General features: G+C 38.8%; 1 protein-coding gene across 2 annotated transcripts in view; it reads left to right on the top strand.

The window, feature by feature from the left end:
* Positions 1–23,498, top strand: part of LSAMP (limbic system associated membrane protein) — a 611,879-nt gene that overhangs the window by 576,214 nt on the left and 12,167 nt on the right. Inside the window, exons 5-7 of one of the 2 annotated variants that reach the window (XM_081302034.1) lie at positions 4,100–4,220; positions 4,664–4,812; positions 10,609–10,644. In XM_081302034.1, the coding sequence (XP_081158160.1) occupies positions 4,100–4,220; positions 4,664–4,812; positions 10,609–10,644 (306 nt within the window). The remainder of the gene's footprint in view (positions 1–4,099; positions 4,221–4,663; positions 4,813–10,608; positions 10,645–23,498) is intronic. The other variant, XM_081302035.1, reaches the window with a different exon arrangement.

The raw sequence follows: 23,498 nt of genomic DNA, 5'->3' as shown, positions 1-23,498 counted from the left end.
TAAGTGGCACAGGGAGGTGCAGAATGGAGCCTGCATCTCCTAAATTCTAAAGTGGCATTGTATCTACTATGTCAGTCCATGTTATGACATTTTTTTTGTTTCCTGTGAATAGTAGAAATACATAACACTTACCTTTCAAGCTATCAGTGTCATTTTTTTTTCCTTTTTAGGAATTCATTGCTGACTAAAAAAGCTCATTCAAATGGACTTAGAGCAGAGAGGTTCAGAGCATGGGTTCCAGAACATGATAGATGGGTCCAAATCCATACTGCTCCAAACACTGACCTTATGAATTTGGAAAAATTTAACCCTCTGTATGCTTGTCTTCTCATTCATCAAATGGGGTTAATGAGACAGTGCTGTGGCAATTATTTGAATAAAGAGGATTTCTAAAGCCTAGTACAGTGCTTATTCATGCCTGAGAATGCTGTAAATTATATCCTGCATTCAAATTTTGTTCTTTTACACAATTATTCCCAATATTAAGAAGATTAAGTGAGTGACATTTTATTTCTTAGGCCACTGTTATTGTTATCATATTCATTCTAATTGAAAGAATCTTGTTATTGGTGATGTAAGAATAAGAAAGCCCTTATTAATATTTTCAGAACCTGGAATTTTGAAGTAATAAAAACTGGAAGAGTCCTCTGACAATTGTAAGCTATTCCAAAGTCACGTAAAGAATAACAATGGATCTCTGTGCAGCATTTTTATGAAGCCTCATTTTTATTATAACCATATTTGGAGCAAGGACATCTATTATTTTAACTACACTAGGCATGCTGCAATATGATTTGTAATAATCTTTCTTAGCCTCGTCTATACAGAATTCATTACAAATGAATTTTGAAATGTTCATTCCAATAAGCCATGAAAGAACAGACCTGCACCATAGTGTCATTTGAGAAATATTAGGAACAATGAGCTCTTTACACGCCTATCAGTATTCATGAATTTACTTTAGCACAAGAAACTTCCTAGGTTTTGAAAGAGAGAAGCAAGTGGTTGGCCTTGATAATTGACCAGTGTCATCCTTTCTCAAGATTAATGCCCTTAAAAGTGTTCAACCTAGCTTCTTGCCAGCTACAGCATGCTGGAGCCTCTGGTGGGCTAATGAATGCCACTTACCCATTCAGGTTCACAACAAATTGGGAGATAAGAAAAGGAGGAATGTGAGACACAAATGCCCCATGTTTAGAGGTAGTGGCTTAGTGGGTCTGACTTATCCATCCCCCTAGTCACGGCTGCCCTGGGCTGGGGAAGCCCACCCACATGACAACAGGAAGGAGGAGACAGACTTCCAGCTTAGAGAAACAGAGGGAAACCTCTGCTCCTGCCAGAGCTCGGCTCTAAAAGGACAAAGGAGAAGCGATGAGCCAAACAGGCCCAATTTATTCCTCCCAAATATTTCAATTGGGAAAAAAAAAATCATTCCCTCCCCCCGCTGAGTCCCTGTGCACATACTGCTCTGAGACCCAGAACATGGAAAGAACTCTCCACAAACTATACCTCTGGTTCCTGCATTCCACATTTCAAAAAGTTTAGCACTTTGCTCAGAGTCACTTTAATACTCTCAACAATAAATTGTTGGAACCAGGCACAAGGAGACCATTTGAATGTGTTAGGAATGGTGGTGGTGGTAGGAAGTATGGAGTCTTGCCCAGGTTCAGGGCTGGTTTAGTGAAGCCATAGTCACCATTATGAATTTATCAGTTATAACCACATAACTATAGAAACTTGCAAGCACTATTGAATGCATATTTTGAAATGGGACAATTGAGCAAACCTAAAGAATCACTAATAAAAAACTCTCTCCAGTCAACATTAATGGGTCACTGTGCTACAAATTTTGACATCAAAGGCAGCTCATATAGTGAGAATTGAGGATGAGAAATTGATATGTATTGAGTGCTACTCTACTGCTGTTCATCCACTTCTCCCTCTATGTACCTTATCTTGCTGGATGGCATCAGGAAAAGAGAAGTCCTGGATGCCCAAGTCAGAATCTCACTGTTATCTTTCTGATGCTCCTGCTTTGCCTCATCCTTTATGTCTAGTCCATTGCTTGTTGGATCAATTCTGAGGCCTTATATATCTCCAATCTTTCCCTCCTTTCAGCATCTTCCCAAATCTAATGCAGTATATCTCTGCATTCCTTCAGCAGGTCCTCCTTGCTCCTGTTTCCAACAATTTATTGATGAGGGTATTAAAGCAACTCTGAGCAAAGTGCTAAACTTTTTGAAAATGAGGAAGAACATGAGGGAGAGAGTCTGGATTTGAGCTCAAGTCTATCAAATTTCAATCTGAGCTCATGACCTCTACTAATATGCTTTGGCCCTCCTTCCCCCACCAGTGTAACTACCTGCAATTCTTGCATTAGCCTTTAAGCCTATGTGCTCTAATGACCTCTATAAGCAATCACAGAATGACTTTCCCATGTAACTGTTGTGATCCTTTTAAGTAGTTTCATCTTTTAGAACATAAAGGAAGGGCTGAGGGTGAGGCTCAATGGTAAAAAGCTTGCCTAGGATGCACATGGCCTAAGGCCCAATTCCCAGCACTGCAAAAAATAAAACTAAAAAAAATGATGAGGGAAAAAAGGCTTAAATCAGTACAGACAGTTACCCAGACCATAGTTCTGGCTAAAGGTAGAGTCAAAATTAGGATTTCAGGTTTCCTGTTCCTGACTGCTAATACTGACTCTTAACCTATTAGAACACATTAATGGATTATAATTTGGAAAGTTAGTAATTTAAAGGTTAAGTGAATTAAGGCTATGAAAACATGTGGCAATGATACCAACAGTCCAATTATAAGGAGAGGCTATTTCAACTAGAGTTGAGATATTTTGTGTCTGGGAAGGTTGCTACAGATCATTAAAGCCTGGTTCCCTCATTTTAAAGGTAATAAGAGTAAGGCCCAGAAAATCAAGGGTGTAGAGGAAGGTCCACACAGCCAAGAAACATTCCAGGACTACTCTTTTCCTGTCTAGGCTTCTTTTTCTACATCATCTTCCTATTTTGTGCCTATATGAAAAAATGAACAGATTAAATCCAAAGTGAAACAACAACAACAAAACCCCTACTCTGGCACGCCAGTTTACATTCGGGCTGACAGTGTTGACCCAAACAGACTCTCTGATGGTGATTTAAAGACTTCCAAGCTGACGGGAAACGACATTGGGTTGGAAATCACAGATGAACCTGATGCTTTTGTACAATCCTTTTTAACTCAGAGACTTCTATAGTCAGAAAACTTCAGAAATAGTTTCCAAAAATGATGTCAAATGTTCATAAATAAGATGGACCAGGTGCCAAAATGTAGTTTCGATGAAACTGATACACTGAAGTTGACTTTACTAAGTGCCTTAAATAAGTTTTTATTTCACAAAGTCTAAACTGATTGTTTGGGTCTGTTTTTTCCCACGTCATTTTCTGGCTAATGACCATTGAGCAGAAAAGTACTTTTCTCCTTGAAGATCCACAACATGTACATAGCATCACCAGGCCCAGGATCTCTCCCCTCGCACACTCTTTTCCTCGGATCGGCCTTTAAACAGTTGCTCTACCTTCATAGGAGTGTTTGAAAGAATCATGGCAAACCAGAATTTCAGATGCACTTCTGAGTTCATGTCAAGACTGTCACAGGCCCAGTCATAGGCAGAAAAACTCAAGAATAGAACAGCAATTATTTAACTGATACACCAAGAAGTCTTTTATGTATTAGGATAAACCCCATAAACAAAAGCAAATTTTACCTGGGTCACAGAAATCAGGACACACATAGGAAAAAAGAAGAAATCACATACCTTAGATTTTTGTTTGTTTGTTAGTTTTTGAATTGCTTCAAAAATACCAGGTTAGCCTTGGATTGAACAGACTTTAGGCCTCTATTAATCATCTCTTACTTTTGTTGAGTTTTGTAGTGGTCAGACCCACTCAGCTGATCACATGATTCATATCAGTGGAGCTTTCAGACAATCACTTTCTGCCTTGCTCCAATCAGACGGTCCTTTCTGATTTCTCCCTGGATGGAAATTCTGGAGCTCCCTGTCCCCCTTTGGTTCTCCTGTAAACACACGTGCCTGTCCTTCCTACAGATCCTCCCACCATCACAGAGTCCAAGAGCAATGAAGCCACCACAGGCCGGCAAGCTTCACTCAAATGCGAGGCCTCAGCAGTACCTGCGCCTGACTTTGAGTGGTACCGGGATGACACCAGGTATGTACCAAATCTGCCACACCCCCAGTACCCCACCCGGTGGTGCTAGAGGCCCCAGACGACCAACAACAAAACAGAGCTCACTTGTAATTATGCAGACCTATTCTGTTTGGCTCTTCCTTTTCAGTATCTCTTTATCAAGTGCTTTAGTGCCTGTAACCCTTCAACTGAGGCCCAAACGCACTCAGTTAAAATATAAAAATTTAAGTAGCTAGTTTAAAGGGTCTTTTCCACCTACATACCTTTCTCTCAGCAGAAATTTAAGCCTAATGAAAGTCAACCATTCCAGAGTCTTCTCTTGAGGGACATTGATCTTGACAATAGGGATTGCACAATTAAGATGAGGAATTGAGCTAGGCATAACAAATTTTGTTTCTTTTCTCTTCTTCCTCCAATATAAAGATGGGGAAGGAAGTTAAACTCTCCTGTTTTTGAATTCTTAGGATAAACAGCGCCAATGGCCTTGAGATCAAGAGCACGGAGGGCCAATCCTCCCTGACGGTGACCAACGTCACTGAGGAGCATTATGGCAACTATACCTGTGTGGCTGCCAACAAGCTGGGGGTCACCAATGCCAGCCTAGTCCTTTTCAGTAAGTATGCCAAAGCAGGGTCCAGCTCGACATAATTACATGGGTAGAGTTTTCTTGTGGAAAGTTGGAGATCAACCCCTTTGTTATTAAAGGCAAACTTTTATAAATATAAGAATGTACTCACCAAAACAAAAGCACAGTTTTCTCAATTCCTGGACACAAGATTTTCAAATGGAAGAATTTCTGTCTGTATTCTCTTACTTTTGGTAGGTGTCCTGTTTTTTTGTTTTTTTTTTTTCTCCTCCCCTCCCCTTTAGTTTTGTTTCTTCCTGGTTGGCTAAAATGCTAGGATATTCAGAGAGCACATATTTCTTTGGTGGTAGCCTCTTTAAGAAATAGAGGTACTATAAGAGACCGAAAATTGATGGTTGTTACAAAAAATCAGTGCTGAGAGTAATTGAAGACAAAATATTCAATGAGGATGGACAAGCAGTTGAGAGAAGGGAGAAGCTGGAAAAGGAAGTATATTTTTAACAACTCAAGAGGAAGGGTGGTATTAATGATTAAAGAATAATATAAAATGCAAAGGAGGAAAATGGTTGCATAAAGGATTCAATATGACAGCAAAAGACATTACTTGTCCAATGTTTTTCCTAACAGAGATGAGAATGTAGGCTGCCGCGTTCCGGCGAATGGCCCGAGTCCGGCGAGAGGCGGTGGGATTAAAAAAACAAAACAAAAAACACAGGAGTCCGAGGCTCTTCATCCAGGGGGAATCTGACTTTATTATCTCAGCTCATACTTATATATTTCTTGCAGACAGAATGGAAAGTTACTGGTAGGCGGAAGCAAGGACGGAGGGGGGCAGGTGGTCCTTGTCGACTCATACTAAGCCTTCAACCAGGAACCTTATCAGACCCAAGCAGGTCAGGACGTTCCCACATGACTGTTATAGGCTGAATATGAAAACAGAAACCACAAATCTTTCAAGGCCTTGGGAGCTGGCCTCTTTGACGTGCACAACAAGAAACCAGGGCTGGATCCAAGCCCTGGGGGCCGGGGGGAGTCCGTGCCAGCAGTAGGCAAGGAAACATTTCTGAAGAGCAGAAAAGATCTTGAGAGTAGACTAAGGAGGAATCAGCCATTTCAAAGTTACCAATATTGGGCTGGGGATGTGGCTCAAGCGGTAGCGCGCTCGTCTGGCATGCGTGCGGCCCGGGTTCGATCCTCAGCACCACATACCAACAAAGATGTTGTGTCCGCCGAGAACTAAAAAATAAATATTAAAAAAAAAAATTCTCATTCTCTCTCTCTCTCTCTCTCTCTCGCTCTCGCTCCCACTCTCTCTTTAAAAAAAAAAAAAAAAAAAAACAAAGTTACCAATATTAGTAGGAAGCTCCACCTTCAAGTCTTACTTTTGAGCAGCATGCTGTAGTGAAGACTCTAAATCCCTGACTTGTTGGTCAGGAAGCTACGAGTATAGAAGCAAATGCCCCCTGAGAAACAGAAAGATGATGGATGGGAAATTAATATATTTAGAATAGGGATAGGTTCATCAGAATAAGTAAAGCAATCAAAAAAGTTAGCACAGACTGAGAAACAAAGTTCATTTGGACTAAAGAATGTACTATTATTCTTTTGGAATAACAAACTGCTAATTTTTTTTTTTCTGCACAAGTTCAGTTGGGAAAAACTAGAAATACTATGGCCAGGAGAGATGTCTTCATCTTATTTTATTCCATTTAGATGAGCCTTCGTGAAAAAAAAAAAATCTTAGAAGAAAATCAATTTAAGTGAGAGTTCTCTTGAAATGCAGTGCTAAGGCCATTTTAAAACTGCTCCAGATACAGCTCCACTTATGAAAAACAACAACCACAAACTACCCAAAATTCAGCCTTCACTTTCTCATTCATAACTCCAATTGACGTCAGTCTATGACAGTTTGATGGGATATAGCTATACAAATGTTGCCTCAATATAAAGTTTAAAATTCATATCCCTGTTTACTTGTCTCCAAAGACCAAGCATCAGTGTTCTTTGCTTCAGCAGGAACATCAATATCCACAAGACACTTGGGAAGATAAGTATTAAGAAATGTAGTTACCCATTCATTCCTGATATTAGGGATTTCAAAAATAGGGGCAAAAACCCAGCCTCAACTATAAATTCAAGGTACTGACATATCTAAGGTGACCTAGTTAAGTCGAATAATATATACTTAACAAAAAGTTTTATAGGGATTGAAAAAGAGAAAATGGACTGCAGAGAGTGAGCGATGATACATTTGCATTAAAATGCTTTCTTCTCATCACTGAGAATATGAAGTATGATAACAATATATTTCAAATAACAAAATATTACCTGTATATGGAGAGAGAGAGGAAGTGAGGTAGAATAATGGAATAGTTGGGGAAGGTAGAGAAAGAGAATGGGTGGGGTCAAAGATGATGAAAATATTAGTAGGAGTAATTGACCTAACACAAAAGTCCATTTGAAGGACTTAAACTAGTAAAATTAAGAATAGAAACTTACATAACTTCTGATTATAATTTGATAAGCAGGGAATAAGGCAATTGTATCATAATGCCCTTGGTGATTTGGAAGAAATCACCCTCAATTATACATTTGAGAAGTGCATGGTGCCCTGTTTAATGATGTTCCACCCCTCACAGGCCCATGCTGCCCTCTACACCACAGCCCACAGGGGTATCAGTTCTGCATTTAGAAGCATGCATAGGCAACTCGTGATCAGCATTTAGTTCAGAATTGATTTCCCACCTTATGGTGTTATACTTGCTGAAGAATACAATATGAAAGGTCATTAGACTTTGAGGTGAAAAGGAGCTTAGGAGAATCATAGAAAATTAGTCAATCATCTGACCTGTTTCTTAGACCCAAAGCCTAATTGTGGATGTTTTAAGGGGGAAGCAGCTGCTTCTCTTGTAACAAATATGGCACTCCCTGCCAGTCCTACAGCCACCAATCGGTTGTGGAAAGCACGTTGTTACAGTCTGCTGTGTAGCTGGAGCCTTTGAAGATGAGGCTCTATGGGAGCACTGTTCACAGAGGGGGAGAGAGAGAGAGAGAGAGAGAGAGGGAGGAGAGGAAGGGAGAGAATGAGATAGGAAAGAAGGAAGGAAGGAAAGGAGAGCACAAGGGAAGGGAAGAAAGAAAACATCAGGGTAAATGTACATGTGGTGGCCCTTTGCCTGGTGTCAGAGTAAACAGGGTTCACAGAAGGAGCACAGTGAGCAAGTGTTCCTGCTGCGACTGTTCCATGAGCAGGGGCAGGAGGAGCTGTCTGCAGCCGGGACCCTGATGGAAGCGCTGTGAGGGCAGCAGGGAACTCTGCTGACCAAGGCAGTCTGCAGCGGATGGGGCAGCTGGTGAGCTCCTGACAGCCAGAGGCAGCAGCAGGTAGACTCAGAGCCAGTGCATTGAAGAGTCTGCGATTCTTCATCTTTGTTGGTGGTCAGCACCTTTTCAGCCCTGTCGGTCCCAGTGACGTGCTGACTTTTTGCACAGTGTCATTTGTGACCACTTGTCCTCAGCAACTCATATGTGTACCACTCTACTCTAATCAAACACCAATCTCCAAAGGGGTCAGAATAATTGAATGAGAATGTAAAAATACATTGCAATCATAGTAATTTCATCCTCAACTAGCGGAAGCATTTCTCAATTGTTCTTTTCACATTCTAGCATTCTGTCAAAGATGACTTACCAAGTAATGCCTTTTAGTTCTGTCTTCATTCCCAGAGTGTTACCTTATATAGTGTTTTTTTTTTTTTTGAGTGTATTAATCCAGTGGTGCAATGTGTATGGGTAAGGATTCAGCTTGGTCTTTGTCAGATAGGGGAATGTGCATAATGTAGATGAAGACTTGGACGGCTGGTGATGGCAAGAAAAGTTCTATTGCCTGCTTATGTAATATAACAAGTTCCATGTTCTGCTCCTGACACCTCCTCAGGTGTTCACAGCCCAAGGAGAAGCATGTTCCACCAAGGTTCCTGCCCTCCTTTGCTTTTGAAAATCAAAAGTTGAAAATTTTTCATGTTAAATGGTATTTACTTCACTTTATACTCTTACAGAAACCCATAAACCCTGACCTAAACTATAAAACAGCAAGAACCATGGTGGAAGATTAAGGATAAAAAGTGGGAATGGGGGAACATCTAAAGAAAGAGAAGTCAGAAGGAGAGAATTAAGAGAATAAGGCTAACTAATGGGGTGTGATAAGCCCGAAATGATAATAACAGGGTGGAGCTAAGAGGGTGATAACAAGCTGGGAAGCAGTTGAAAGGCGATGAAAGTCGAGTGGGTGAGATGGTTTAGCAGTATAAATGGTCTTGTGGAAATGAGGGCAGAGTGCATTTACCCAGCTGTGAAGAGTCTGATGAGAAAATATGAAGCTGAGTCCTTTAAACGGTCCAAATAATAATAGTAATAATAAAAATAAAATACAGTAGAAAGAGTATAATATGGGACAGCAGTCTCCAACTGCTACATAAATGCTGAAAGCAGTTTAGCTATTTATTTTCAAAGCTGGAAACTTAATACCAAATAACCAGTGAAGGTTTAAACCATTTTTCTACTTGACACTCGTGTAACTAAGACACAATTGTTCACTGGGCGATTATTGACTTGCTCCATCTTAATGCACTTAGGAAACTTTCACATTTAAGCTACAACTTTCAGCTAGAGAGAGGTCACTGACTTGGCTCAGTGTCCAGATGTATCAACGTCCAAAGACCTTGCTAAAATTGAGTATTTTTTGGTTTATGGTATATGATGGCATTCAGATCAAATTTGAATATGTACCTATGCTTACCTTGGTATGGTTTGGTTTTTTGTTAATTTTCATTTTTCACTGGTCATTATTTAAACAAACTTCTAGGAAGGATGCAGAAAGTTCGTGCTACTTTGTTACATTGCAGTGTTCAGGGGTAGCAAGTACTGTATCCTATCCCTAAGGTGCCATTTATTCTTTCTGCAAGAACCTCAGGGAGGATTTAGAGTTAAGCCTAGGATTTTAATGAGCTATGCAAAGGGTAAACTGAAAGCCTGAACTCTTGTCTGCACATTAAGTTTGCACTGGTAGCTCCAATATGGGACTGTGAGAGTCCCATAAGCTTAGGAACCAAGTTTTCAATAGAAAAGTACTCCTTATTCCTCAACAGGGTGTGTGATCAAGCAAGTTTGATTGGCTGAACAAATTTCAGATGAAATTATATTATAACAGGAGGTTGGGATTAAGAAAGAAAAATAAAGTTATATAATTCCAAGAAATGTATACTTGCTCAGGTATACTCTTGCACTGATGTCATTGATATGGAAGTTAAAACCTGAGAGAAAAATTGAATTAGTATTTCCCCAAATAAAGTTTCCATATGCTTCACTAATGCTGATATGGGCTACAGAGCTGATCCAAAGAAGTCTGTAGCTCCCAGAGGTCCATCTGTTAGTAGCTAAAGAGTGGAGACTCAGGACCAAGAACTTGGATTTGAATACTTCAATGAATACTTTCTATTTCAATTCTCTAAAATAGCTAAAATCTTGGCCATGGGTGTTGCCAGTGGACAGAAGGATCCAGTATGCAAAATTACCATAATATGATGTTGTCTCCCTATTGTAGACATATTTTTAAATGTTTTTGTAATTTTAATTTTATTAATACGTGTCTATGATACTTCAGTGTTACAGGAAGAACAAATAAATATTTCATGAGAGAGATGATCCTACAGGCAAGGAAATTCATCTGGTTTCTAATTGTTTGAGTAGCTTAACATGAGAAAGAAATAGATAAGATCGATACTTTTAAACTCTCCATGATGTTTACTATTTTTTCCCCTTCAGAGCGTGTTTTACCCACAATCCCCCACCCCATTCAAGGTCAGTATGATTTTTATCACTGTAGCTCTGTTGCTGGGTCATTCTCCAACATCTATAATGAGAAAAAGACATAAAGGAGAATTATATGTTTCCAAAATGTGCATACAATAGATATTATTTTTTTCCTTAACCATTGAAAATAAAGTTAATCCATTGTCCCACACCAGTTGACAGATCTGTAACAGGTATGCCACCTGCCCAAATTTCAGTAACTGGGAAGAAAATGTCAGAGAGAGATTTTTTTCTTCAGTCAGAATTGATTATAGGTAACCATGAACTCTCATAATTTGGAACACAGCCACTTAAATTCTGTAGCTCTTTAGTCCACAGGAATACAAATCCTCCCACCATCCAAACTCACATTTGGAGATTTATATTATCTGAATTTTAAGTCACTGATACTACTTATAAAAATGAACTTGTATACTAACAAAGGTTACACTCAACCAGAATATTAGGACACTACTTTTTCTTAAACTCTTGGCCAACTTACGGGTTTTTCCTTTTAAACATAACTACTTTAGAAAACACACACACACACACACACACATACACACACACTAAAGTAGTCATTCTGTATTCCTTTTCATAAGACTTTCTACGTACCCAAATTAAATTTTGCCTTCTACATCACATTTAGATGCAAGTTGCAGCCACGACTTTCTAGCTTAAGGCTATTTAAAGGCAAATTGGCAAATAAAATTAAAATAATACAAAAAAAATCTGAAATGAAACCAACCTACCATTGAAATTAAATTCCAGAAAAGTGATTTGCAAATAGCACTCAAAGACCTGAGAAAAAAAAATGGAAACTAGGCCATGCGGGGCCTAGTGTGGAAAAAATAAATCAAATTAAACAAGATTATCATACACACTATAAAGAAAATGTGCTCAGAATTAAAGGTAAAAGCTGCTGTTTTGTAAGTTTGAAGATGGATCATATTTCATTAAACACTTGTCCAGACTAAAAATTAGAGCAAAACTGGGTACAGATATTTAGTGTCAATAATATGATGTTTTGCATATGTGTGCACTCGCATATATGAAAACTAACTTTAATTATATTTGAAGTAAGTATTACAAGGTTTACAGGATCCAAAACATAGCTTAATAAAACAATGATTCCTAAATTGTGAGAAGAGTCCAAACATTTTTCAGTATACAAGCTTGTAAGAGCTCTTTTTAAAAAAAACAAAAATTTCTAAAACATTAATGAAATCTATGTCTTATCCCAGCTCCTAAAAATAAAACTGTTAAAAATGTGTCTGTTTTTTAGACTTGACATGAAACTTAGTATTCGTGGAAAATATCCCATCTTTGAATTCCTGACATGCCACAATTATTTTAAGACATTTGTCTTCTGGTGTTGCTGCCAAGATTGACACCATTTTATCATGTTGCCATCGTGCAAGTATCTTGATATGGAAAACACACACATAGGCATTTGTCCCGATGGATAACATTTTTCAAAGAGGTCATGCCCCATCCACGTTGAGCTTTGTACAGTGTCACTATGACTCTAGGTGTCCTTTGTGAGAGCAGTTCTGCAGCCACAAACTCAAATATTTATCTGATCATACATTATGATATATGTAACACTGAACAAAGTGAGGCCAGTCGTTGCTCTCAAAGGGCAGCTGTCAGATATTGAAAAACAGCCTTGTCTAGGGATGGAGCATGTGGGGTTTTGTTGAACTTTTTATTTCCCACAAACTGCATTGTGATTGGAGAATGACCCTAGTTTGGTTTTATGTTGTAGGTAGACTGTAGTTAGCTTTCTTAGATATGATAGTTTTTAGAGAATTTAGTTTTCTTACTACTAATACTTTGGGCTTCTGCTAGTGGAAATTGAAAAGCTGTTCATTAAGACTTGGGATAGCAGATGTGAGAGGTTGCTATTGAAGATGTCCCCCTCTCTTCTTTACAGGGACTCTAACTTCCCAGGAATATAAACACTTTTTTCCTCCTGTTTCCAATCAAGACGGCAACCCAAGGGAAACCCAGTTTTCCATTTAAATAAAAGCTAAAAATATAATGCTTAATTCTTTAGGGTGTCAATTTATACCCAAATAGCTATGAAAAGCATGCCTTATGGTGTTTACCACTACAGTGCAGACTCCTTCATTGGATCAAATATCATATGTTGTCATCATCTACATGGAGCCCTAAGTGTCATCCTCAAAGCAGTTGGTTGACAGAAATGGCCTGAAGAATTTTGAACCAACTAATTTCCTGAAGGGGTTTTGAAAGTAGAAAGTCACAAAGATCCTTTTCTGCCCACCCATGATAAAAAGAGAATCCTCTCTCTTCATTTCCAACCTAAAAGAAATATACATTACATTGCAACTTCTTCATTATTAACATCTTTCATTGGAGAGTAACCTCCCTCATCCCCACTCTCTGTGGCTCTTCAAGCTGGCTGGGAATGTGCTGTAGAGTCACAGCCAGAATGCAGTCCCAAACCCCTTCAAGCTGTGATTAAACAAAAACCAGGCTCAATAAATCAAATGCATTTCCCTTGGGTTTCCTTCATCATATTGCTTGATTTTCTGCAGCGATAATAATAATACTGGAATTATACCAAAGGGTAATGTGTATCGGCTGTGGCCAATTAGAAATCTTCAAATGTCCTTTCCCCTGTGCCAAAACCCAAACAAAACAAAATGACAACAACAACAACACAACAAAAACAGTGTGCTTCCCTGTTCCTTAATTTAAAAGATACATATAAAAATAAGCAAGCAAAATAAGTAGCGTTCTGTTCCTGATCTGTTTCTGATAGGTGTTTTTCCCCATTAATTTTAATTCAGGTTTACTTATTCTAAAATGAGTGCTGAATTGCATATATTTGCATAAATACCCCTGACTATATCGCTGCAGAAAACCCACTGAATTGTAAAATGAGGAAAGAGTCGACTCTAATGTCTGAGGGAACTTTTCTCGCTTTGTTTGACTCAAATCATTTCCTGGGGCTCTGAATACTGGGCAATGATAATGTTCCTCCCCATCAACCTACTGGCGCATAGCCCGTCTTCATAACAGAAGTGCATCTAGCAATGTCCTCATGTTGGGGAGGACCATGCATTCAGGTGAGGCGATGAAACCAACCTTAGAAAGTTAAAAATCAAGTGAAAGAAGGGAAAAGGACAAGGACAAATCATCATTGTTTTATTTTCACAATTATCAAGCCAAAAACTCCCTTGAGCTGGTGGCTCTCTGGGCTCTATCAGCCCATTCTTCTCCAATCACTGCCTCTTGAAACAAAACAAAAAAACCCTGGAATGTGTCTCACTTGTTTGCCTCCCATCTGATTATTTATCCCAAGTGAACAGCCTTTCCAATCACTAACCCCGTGTGGCGAGTGGATCTGGGAAATGTTGAGATTATCTTCCAGGTTCAGGCTTTGCACCAGGTTTGTTCTCAGCTGCTTGCCATTCAGTCCCTGTTTTTCCATTGATAAAACACATTGCACATGGCTGGGTTTGCATGATTAATACAGCTGTCTAAAGCTCTCTCTGAAAACAAACAAAACCCCCCAAAATTAAAGTTTAAAAAAAATTCAAATCCAACCCACAAACAAACCAGGCTTGCATAAATCTGCAGTCTCGTATGTTTCCTCCTAAAGGAAGACAGGTGTTCTTATGGACAGGTCTAGCATCAGAACAGCCAGATTCTATCTACAGTCAGAGGAGGGGAGAGCCCTGTCCTCACTCAGCACTCCCAGGAATGGGTTCTAAAGCCCGTATTCCAAAGGGATGGAAGGGAAAATGGATAGGACAGCCTACCTACCTCATGCCAAAAAGATCACTGGATAATTTCTACAGTTTCATTTATTTTCTGTAGGATATCATCCTGGGAATCAATGAGAAAATGCCTCTTCTCAGCCCTTTAATATAACAGGAGTTTCATCTTGCCCAACAATGGTCATATTAGCAATAATAACAATAGTTAACCCCCTTAGTTGGCTTCTCATGTACCAATAGAGTTCTAAGGTCTTTTGCATGTATTAACTCAATTGACTCCTACAACCCTCAGAAAATAACATGAACTTTCTGCCACACTTTTTAAAGATCAAAGTATATCCTGATTCCAATCCACAACATGCTGTACCCAGGCACACACATAAATCTATACTACATTATAAATAACCATTATGTATGCATTCATAATGTTCATTAGATATGCATCTATATAATGAATTTTAAAAACCCATCTAATTTATTTTATATATTACAATACTCATAATACATAACAGTTACTTTAATGTCCATGTGTTTTTACAAAGTCCATTTTCAACTATGCTCAACAGAGAGAGAGATGTATGCCTGACTCCCAGAAATTTATATGAAAGCATTCATCTTTTTAAAAACATGAGCAGAGCTATCTGGCATCAGCACATCTAATTTCACACATTTATTCAGACTGATTTGCATACACACCTCTATTAATCATGGATAATTACTAGCATTGTTCTCTGTAATTCAGTTTTTCCAACTGTGAAATGGGAAAGAAATTATATTTTCCATGCCTACAAGCTCAAAGTGGTATTTTAAATAAAATACAAAAGAGAACTTTAAGTTCCTAGAAAAAAGTGTATTGAATTTAAAATAATCATATTCAGATACACATATTTCTTTTAATTTTAAAAAATATTGTATTTAGAGATATCCCTGTGCCACTTTGCATGGACATTAGCTAGATGTAAATTCAGTGTGTTTTCATTGTAGTTTGATATATTATGGAGTCTAAGAATGTCTGAAAGCCTCACACTTCTAAGACGTTTAGAATTCCAAAGACAAATAAAAAAAATTTCATTGTTTTCACCAAGTATCATGATATTGCACATAAAAGGAGCAGTAAAATTTCAGCATTCTTCATTGTGTGGCATGTATACATTTTTAGCAACTGCCCATCATGCACATTACCACATGTCATTAATCCATAGTATTCAACCCAAAGAATATGCCCTTTTTTTTCTGGTCAAAGATAGAAAGCACATCCTATAACTCTCCCATTGCCAACAGAAATAAGGATCTTCTTTCCACTTATAGATAGATAAGTATATCTTATCTGTCTTATGTATACCTGATACAGCCATATCAACACAAATTTACAGTAGTGTCATTTCCCTGATTAATACACACGAAAATGATGAAAAGTCAGACTTAATACTTGGTCCACTGCTCCTTCACTGAGAACAGTAGTCTGAATTCCTCCTGATTTTTGTTAGTAGGGGAAACCAAGTGGCTGTACCAGTATTTCACATGGAATCAGTAGTACACTCATTGTAGATCCAATGATTTAGACCCAACTGAAATAGGTCATTCCCATTTCTAAGTCTTAACTCTTCCAAACCTTCCTACTCCTCCTTCTGCTCTGTTTCCTGAACTGTTTTTGTTAAAATTTGTTAATAAGAATCCATCTGAAATGTATTCACACCATTTTTTAAAAGTTCGACAGGCTTGGAAGTGTTATTTCTCTGAATTTACATTTAGCTTCAAGCTAAATGGCAAAAAAAAAAAAAAAAAAAATCCTGTAGTGTCAATTTTCAGGTTGGAGAAATTTTAGTAATGGGATTCTTTTCTAGTGCCTTTTCCTTGTCTGGATCTGCCTACCCCAGTGAGCCTTTCCTGGTGATCTTCCTGTGTTCATTGCCTTGCTGTGCTATTTAGACTTCTAGAGCCAGCAGGGATTTGAAAATGAATTAAAAAAAAAAAAAAAAAGTCTGAGCTTCTACTAAATTTTAATTTGATGGAAATATTGCTCTTCTATGAGCTTTATGGAAAAATTTTTACAAAGTAACAATTACATTTGGGGATTAAGTTTAAGTAATTGGCAGTCTTGTCTTTTTAATTAGAAGGAATAAAGCTGCCTAAGAAGAGCTCAGTGAGATTTGCAATGGAAAATGTTGGCATACTGCCCCAAAGGGTAAGAAGACTTGAGATCTTCCATGGACAGAAAAAGCTGACTCAGGCTCCTCTGGTCTTTAGAGCACACCCACAATGGAGCTTGACTTGGTACTTGCACCATATGCTATTTAGAATGAAGGTTGAAGTCTGCTGTGAGAAGCATTCTGGTTATAGCAAGGATAGATCCTTTCTTTGGGAGCTTATTTCTGGGTTCAGGAACAAGGAGGGAAGATCAAGAGACCTTAGAGGAAGTGGTACTACTTAGAGTCAAAAAGATAAAAGGAATACATATTCACTGCAGTCCCAGCCCCTGGCAAATATCATATCATAGCCTCTCAAAATACAAGCCTCAAGTTTAAACTGTCCCTTGGCACCCTCTTTCTCTGTCAGCTATAATTCTGATTCTTGATTTTTCTTTTTTCTACATTTCCCTACACATTTACCTTGCATTCCATATACATGCTCTTTCTGACATCCTTCCAACAAAAATCAAGGAAAAAGTTTGGATTGTATTAGCATTCACTGCTAAACACTGGTTACCAGCCATGCAGGCACCACAAAGTCATTGTCTCATCTATCGGGAGGAAATATCGACTTCTAAAGAGGCAAGATACAAATTAACCTTAGTAACAACTTCCCTTACACAGTCACTCTGTCCCTCACTACGCTCTTTCATCATCACAAGTTATTTGTAGGTATTAAATTAAAGGAGCACCTCAATGGGGGAAAAGAATCAGCGTAAATGGAGCCACCTTACATCTCCCCTTGTACACTGCTGTGAGGAAACACACCTGCCAAGTCAGAACACAGCAAGACATAATGAGATTGGAATTCCAATTTAAGGTGTCCGTATGCACCAGATGCACGAGGGGAGTAGGCAGACTACTCACCAGGACTCCACTGAGAATTGTCAGCTTATATCCACCACAAATCAGTGGGGGGAGAGACCTTACAAGTCATTTATCATGCTTCCTAATTGGACGCTGGGGACCCACACACCGCCATAGTTTACTACACTATTTTGTTTATCACTGTGCTAATGGTAAAAGAAAATGCTTCCCACATCTCCTGTGACACATACGCACATTTAGCACCTAGACATTACCACTAACGTATCCTCAGTATCATCTGTGCATCCTATTTTTCATCTGCCCTATACAAAGATTCTGACTAGATCTCCCACCTTGTAGGCCTTGCATTTCTAGGAGGACATTTTTAACTGCTCAAGAACACCTTGTTTGGGGCAAGAGTGACAACCTGTGGTTGCAGGGAGTAGAGGCAGAGAAGATGGCTGAGCTTCAACTCTCCATACTCTTTAGATCACAGAGCTCCAAGCATCCCCAGCCATGTTCTATGTTGAAAAGTCACTTGGCCATTTTACCATACTTTCTCAACTAGATGTGTGGATTTTTGTATGAATTAGAAGCAGCAATTGTTTGGAGAACAAAAACCAAGCAGTACCTTGCACCTCTCTGTTGAATTGCAAGCTAGTGTACCTTGGGAATTTGTATACATATATGTAAAACCTGGAGTTCCAGACCACAGGTAAGTTCATTATTGACAGCTGTTAAGAGTAGCAGTGTTGCAAAAGACAGAGTGGGTCATTCATTGGAGGTTGGTGTCCCTTGGGGATTCAACCCTCCCAACGCTAACTCATTAATAATGTGACTTCTTAGGTGTACTCTCCACTGGCTTTTGTTTGTGCTTTGTAGAGTTTCTTTTAGAGTTCACATTTTCTTTTCCGTATGATTTCTAACATTAGGAACACCAGAAAGAGCTTTCATTCTGAATAAAGTTAAAACTAATTTGGGGCACAGGTTACATTTATTTGGCAAAGCACAATATTGTGAGGACACCATTCATTCAGTCTAACAAATGTTATCCTAGAATTTGCTCTGATCGGGGTCTCAGGGACGACTGTACTCACAGGACGACTCTGTACTGACAGAGTTCACCGCTGAGATGGACAAACCACCACAACAAGCTTTGCTACATCCTTGTTAGGGTACCTGCAAGATATTTGAGGGAAACAGCAGGATTCAGTGAAAGCTTCAAAGAGAAAGTGAAGTTTACATGGCAGGAAAGGGAGAAGGGAAAGAGGAGCAGAATATTCTAGTATATACAAAAGTGTAGAATCCAGAAAGAGCCTAACTTATAGGGATTCAATAGAAAGTCTAATTAATGCCATCCATTTCCCTCCAAATTCTATGATTTTGTCATTTCTTATTGCAAAGTAATACTCCATTGTGTATAAATGCCACATTTTTTAATCCATTCATCTATTGAAGGGCTTCTAGGTTGGTTCCACAATCTTGCTATCGTGAATTATGCTGCTATGAACATCGATGTAGCAGTGTCCCTGTAGCATGCTCTTGTTAGGTCTTTAGGGAATAGACCGAGAAGGGGAATAGCTGGGTCAAATGGTGGATTATGCTAAGCGAAGCTAGCCAATCCTTAAAAAACAAATGCCAAATGTCTTCTTTGATATAAAGGGAGTAACCAAGAACAGGGTAGAGACGAAGAGCTTGAGAAGAAGATTAACATTAAACAGGGATGATAGGCAGGAGGGAAAGGGAGAGAGAAGGGAAATTGCATGGAATTGGAAGGTGAGCCTCAGGGTTATACACAATTACATATAAGAGGAAAGGAGGGGTAGGAGAAAAATTATATAAGTGGAAGAAACGATTTATAGTAGAGGGGGTGGAGAGAGAGAAGGGGAGGGGAGGGGAGGGGAGGGGAGGGGGGATAGTGGAGAATGGGATAGACAGCAGAATACATCAGTCACTAGAAAGGCAATTTGTAAATCAATGGAAATGTAACTGATGTGACACAGCAATCTGTATACGGGGTAAAAATGGGAGTTCATAACCCACTTGAATCAATCTGTGAAATATGGTATATTAAGAACTATGTAATGTTTTGAACAACCAACAATAAAATTTTAAAAAAGTCTAATTAATATCTGAAGTCTAGAAAAAAATGACTTTGCCCTAAGTTTCTTACTCTGTTCTTTTACATTTTGCCTGTGAAAGAAAAAATAAATAAAAATAAAAGGAAGGAAGGAAGGAAGGAAGAGGGAGGGAGGTAGAGGAGGGCAGGCAGGCAGGAGTGAAGGGTCAGGCATACCACCTCTGTTACACCTCAGGAGGAGGAAGAGCATGTGTTGGCTTAATGTATAGACACTTGTCCACACCAAGTGCTGTGTGGTAGGTGGCACTATGCAGGGTTAGCTTGCTGGATTGTACTGAGAGTGTGTTATGTAGCAAATATCTAGAGAAAATTTACAGTCTTTCAATAGATAAGTTTCAGGTAGGTTTTATTTTCGTGGCAGGAATGGTCAGCTACAAAGAGCCATCAGCACTCTCAGAGCCTTGCACCGGAACCAGGCTGCAGCGCTAGGTTTGGAGTCAGTGACGCGGTAGCAGCTATAGATAAACCAGTCTTGTCATTGAGGCGTCCCAGAACTCTATGGAACAAAGTGACTGTAAAGGGCCCCAGGCAGATGCCTTTACCAAGTGCGGCACAGTGGTAGTTGATGCCACAGAGGACATTCGAGGGTCACTGGGAGCATACCAACATTCTTTAATCCCTTATCTTCCTATTTCCAGGAGCTTTAAAACCCTAGGAAATCTCACAAATTCACTTATTATCTCTGCATTCAAATTCCGCAGGCCAGTTACCTAGTTTCATGGTATTTGAATGTTTTTGATTTTTTGAAACATACAAAATGAAAACACACATTACATGGATTAAAGACAGTCCTGAGTCCCTTAGGATTTTGAATCCATGATGTATTTTAAAATGGATCTGAGAAATTCACAATTTAGAGCTCAGGAACAGGAAGTGAAGAGTGAAACCGAAAAAGACAAAAATCTCTAGAGACTTACCTAAACCTGTGCTTTTAATCCTTTTTAGCAAGTCAAATAGATAGAAAAGGCTTTAAAATATACACTTTGTCTATATTTTAGAATATAGATAAAGTGTATATTTTAAAACAGAAAATATAATCTGCTTTCTGTTTTAAGAGCTAAGAAACAACAACAAAGTTTGGGTCTGGAAGGTAGTTCTTTATTAAGTGAGTTAGCTTATGTCTTATTTAATTGCAGCATGGGCAGAGGACCAGGAATGTACCTGCTGGCACAGTGGGTACATTCTAGGCAAGGGGCTCAACATTTACTTCTTCTTTAAGACAGAAAATGCACACCTGGTCCTGGGTGCTATACTGATAACTGCTTCAGATGAATTTAACTTCTAGAGTTGTTTTTATTTTCCCCTAATCTTATACATATTTTCAGATAGTATAGCCAGAGGAATTCCTTTGTTAAACTTTAACCCTTTGGGCATTCTTAAACACTTTTAATGCATTGGTTATTAAAAATTAAACCTCTCAGGCTGAATAGGAAACACTCAGCTGGCTTGGTGTAAGAGAGTTGATGAAGTCCTGGGTCCACCTGAGGGTGCTTAGTGAGGCTGCATCTTCTCTAACAGTCCGTAACACCACCGTGCAGAGCCCACGGCCGGTAAAGTCAAGCCATGTAATTCTGATACTCTGTAGGACAATTAACAAGTACGCCAAGCTTAGGGTAGGAAGGACCTCATAAACCTATATGACACATTTTTATTGCATTGATATTTCATGCTCGTAAGACCCTGTTCCTCATAGAAATTAGACCTCACCCCATCTTTTAGCTTCTTTTAATTTTACTGTATGATACTGGCCAGCTAAAACCTGAGGAAGAAACTTCAGTTTCCTTGGAATGTTGTCCAATCAGAAAGAGGTTATTTTCTTTTCCTGAGATGCAGAGGGTCTTAAATTTTATTTTGTTTTGTTTTCTATTCTGATAATAAATTAATACATTCTCATTATGGGGGATCTGAAAATGTATGAAACTATAAAGAAGAAAATAAAGATCATATGCAATCCCTTTCTGCAGCGATAACATCATTAGCATGAATGTTTTGTCTGAAGGTCTGAACGTGGGTGTACTGTAGAGTGTTCCCTGCTTTTTGCCCTCTCTAAGGCTGGGCCTGTTTCTGTGACTCCTCAAGGTTGTAGCAGAGGCAGGCTCAGGAGCAGCCCTCCTGGGCCCAGGGCTCTCTCCAAAGTGACAGGCCCCTTCCAGCTCTTTCAGATCCTAACTTATGCCTGACTCACTTCACAAAAGCCTTTCTGTATCACCTCTAGGATTCCCAAGAAGGATCCCCCTTTCAGGTGTAGGAGTCCTGATATTCTTTCTTAAAATTTAAATAATAATAGTTTCCCTTTTGTAGATTTTTTTTTTCTTTTTAATACAATGGGTTTTAAAATCTAAAATCTTTTTTTCCTCATTCTACCCATTATAGAACTTTGGTTTATACAGCTTGGGTCATCCAATAGGTGAGAGGAAGTGAGGCTCAAATGTTTTATTCACATTTTATAACAAGAAATTATACCATCATTGATTTTTTTTGCTCAAGGTCATTCATTTATTCATTCAACAATGAGCACATGTGTCCATGGTTTCAAGGTTCTGATACTTCTACTTATATCTGTGTCATCATTTGCTCTAAAACAGCATCAACCAGCTGAAGTCTATTTCTGGTCAGTCAACTATATGAGGAAAATCCCTTTGAAGATTTGAAAGTCAAGTGTGGGATTCCTTTTTGGCCTAAGTTTAGTTAGGGGAAGCCAATTTCTTTCCTCAAATATGGAGAGAGTGCTAGGAGTTCTTGTTTTTCTCAGCCAGTGTGCTACAATCTCTTAATCACAAGGACAATTGTCCACCTACGTAATAAGCAAACCCGTATAACTTTATGTCGAGATGTAGATTCGTTTCTCTGTTTTGACATTTACACCCACCATGATGACTGTGGTTCTCAGAGAACATTATTCTAGAAATGTTAGGCATTAGGATTTATTCAAAATGTATCATGCATAGGAGAAAATCAAAAGCTTTAATGCTACAAATAGGAATCACAGGCCATATCTTTTTCTATGGAAAAATAAAAAAGTAATCATACTTGTAAGTAGAAGCTGCTAATCCATAAAGCCTCTGAGTAGAGCCAAGAAACCCTTGGGAAAAAAATTAATAAATTTCAAAGTATGATTTTGAAAATTGAATTAATAAAATTGTCCCCCTTTTAAGCCACTCTAATAATACATAATAATAAAGGTCTTATTTTTCAAAACCTTGCCCCCCACAAAACGAAGTCAGAGGACAAAAAAATCATAAATTTCCATGGAAGAATTTCATACTGATTATGTTTCAGGTCCTCAGTAACAGTGAGGCAGGAAACAGCAGCAGATCAAATCACCTCTTTGTTTCTTTTATTAAATGTCTTAATGACTTTAACTCAGTCCCCTCTCTCTCTCTCTCTCTCTCTCTCTCTCACACACACACACACACACACACACACAATTTCCAGGTAACTAGAGGATGAGATCTTTAATGGATTCAGTGTACCCCCATTCACACACCTGTCCCACAAGCACACACTCTGACTTGCTCTGGCTCAGAGAAAAAAAAAAGCACCATTAAATATTTTAAGTCCTCTAACTAATATGTCATTCAAACCTGTCAGAGGGCTGACCTTATAGACAGAGTGTGTCTATTACACAAAGAGAGAACATTTCCTTATTTAAATGGCTATGGCCAGTAAGAGAGAGAGAGAGAGAGAGAGAGAGAGAGAGAGAGAGAGAAAATTCCAAAATTTCCCATGTCCAAAGAGATGAAAGTTTCACAAGACAATGAGAAAATTCCCAAAGTATAAACTCTGGAGCTTCCAATGAAACATCTCTCACCTTTGCAACACTGGCATAAATTTTGAGCGAGAGAGAGAGAGAGAGAGAGAGAGAGAGAGAGAGAGAGAGAGAGAGAGAAGGAGAAAGAGAAAGAAATATAACAGAATGAAACTATAAGACAGGAAGTAAGGGGAACATGATGATAGGAACTTCTGATCCCCCCC

Source organism: Spermophilus citellus, assembly GCF_964194105.1.
Source record: "Spermophilus citellus genome assembly, chromosome: 7".
NCBI lineage: Eukaryota > Metazoa > Chordata > Mammalia > Rodentia > Sciuridae > Spermophilus > Spermophilus citellus.
The sequence above is the reverse complement of the archived record's forward strand: the minus strand, read 5'-3'. Positions and strand labels throughout refer to the sequence as shown.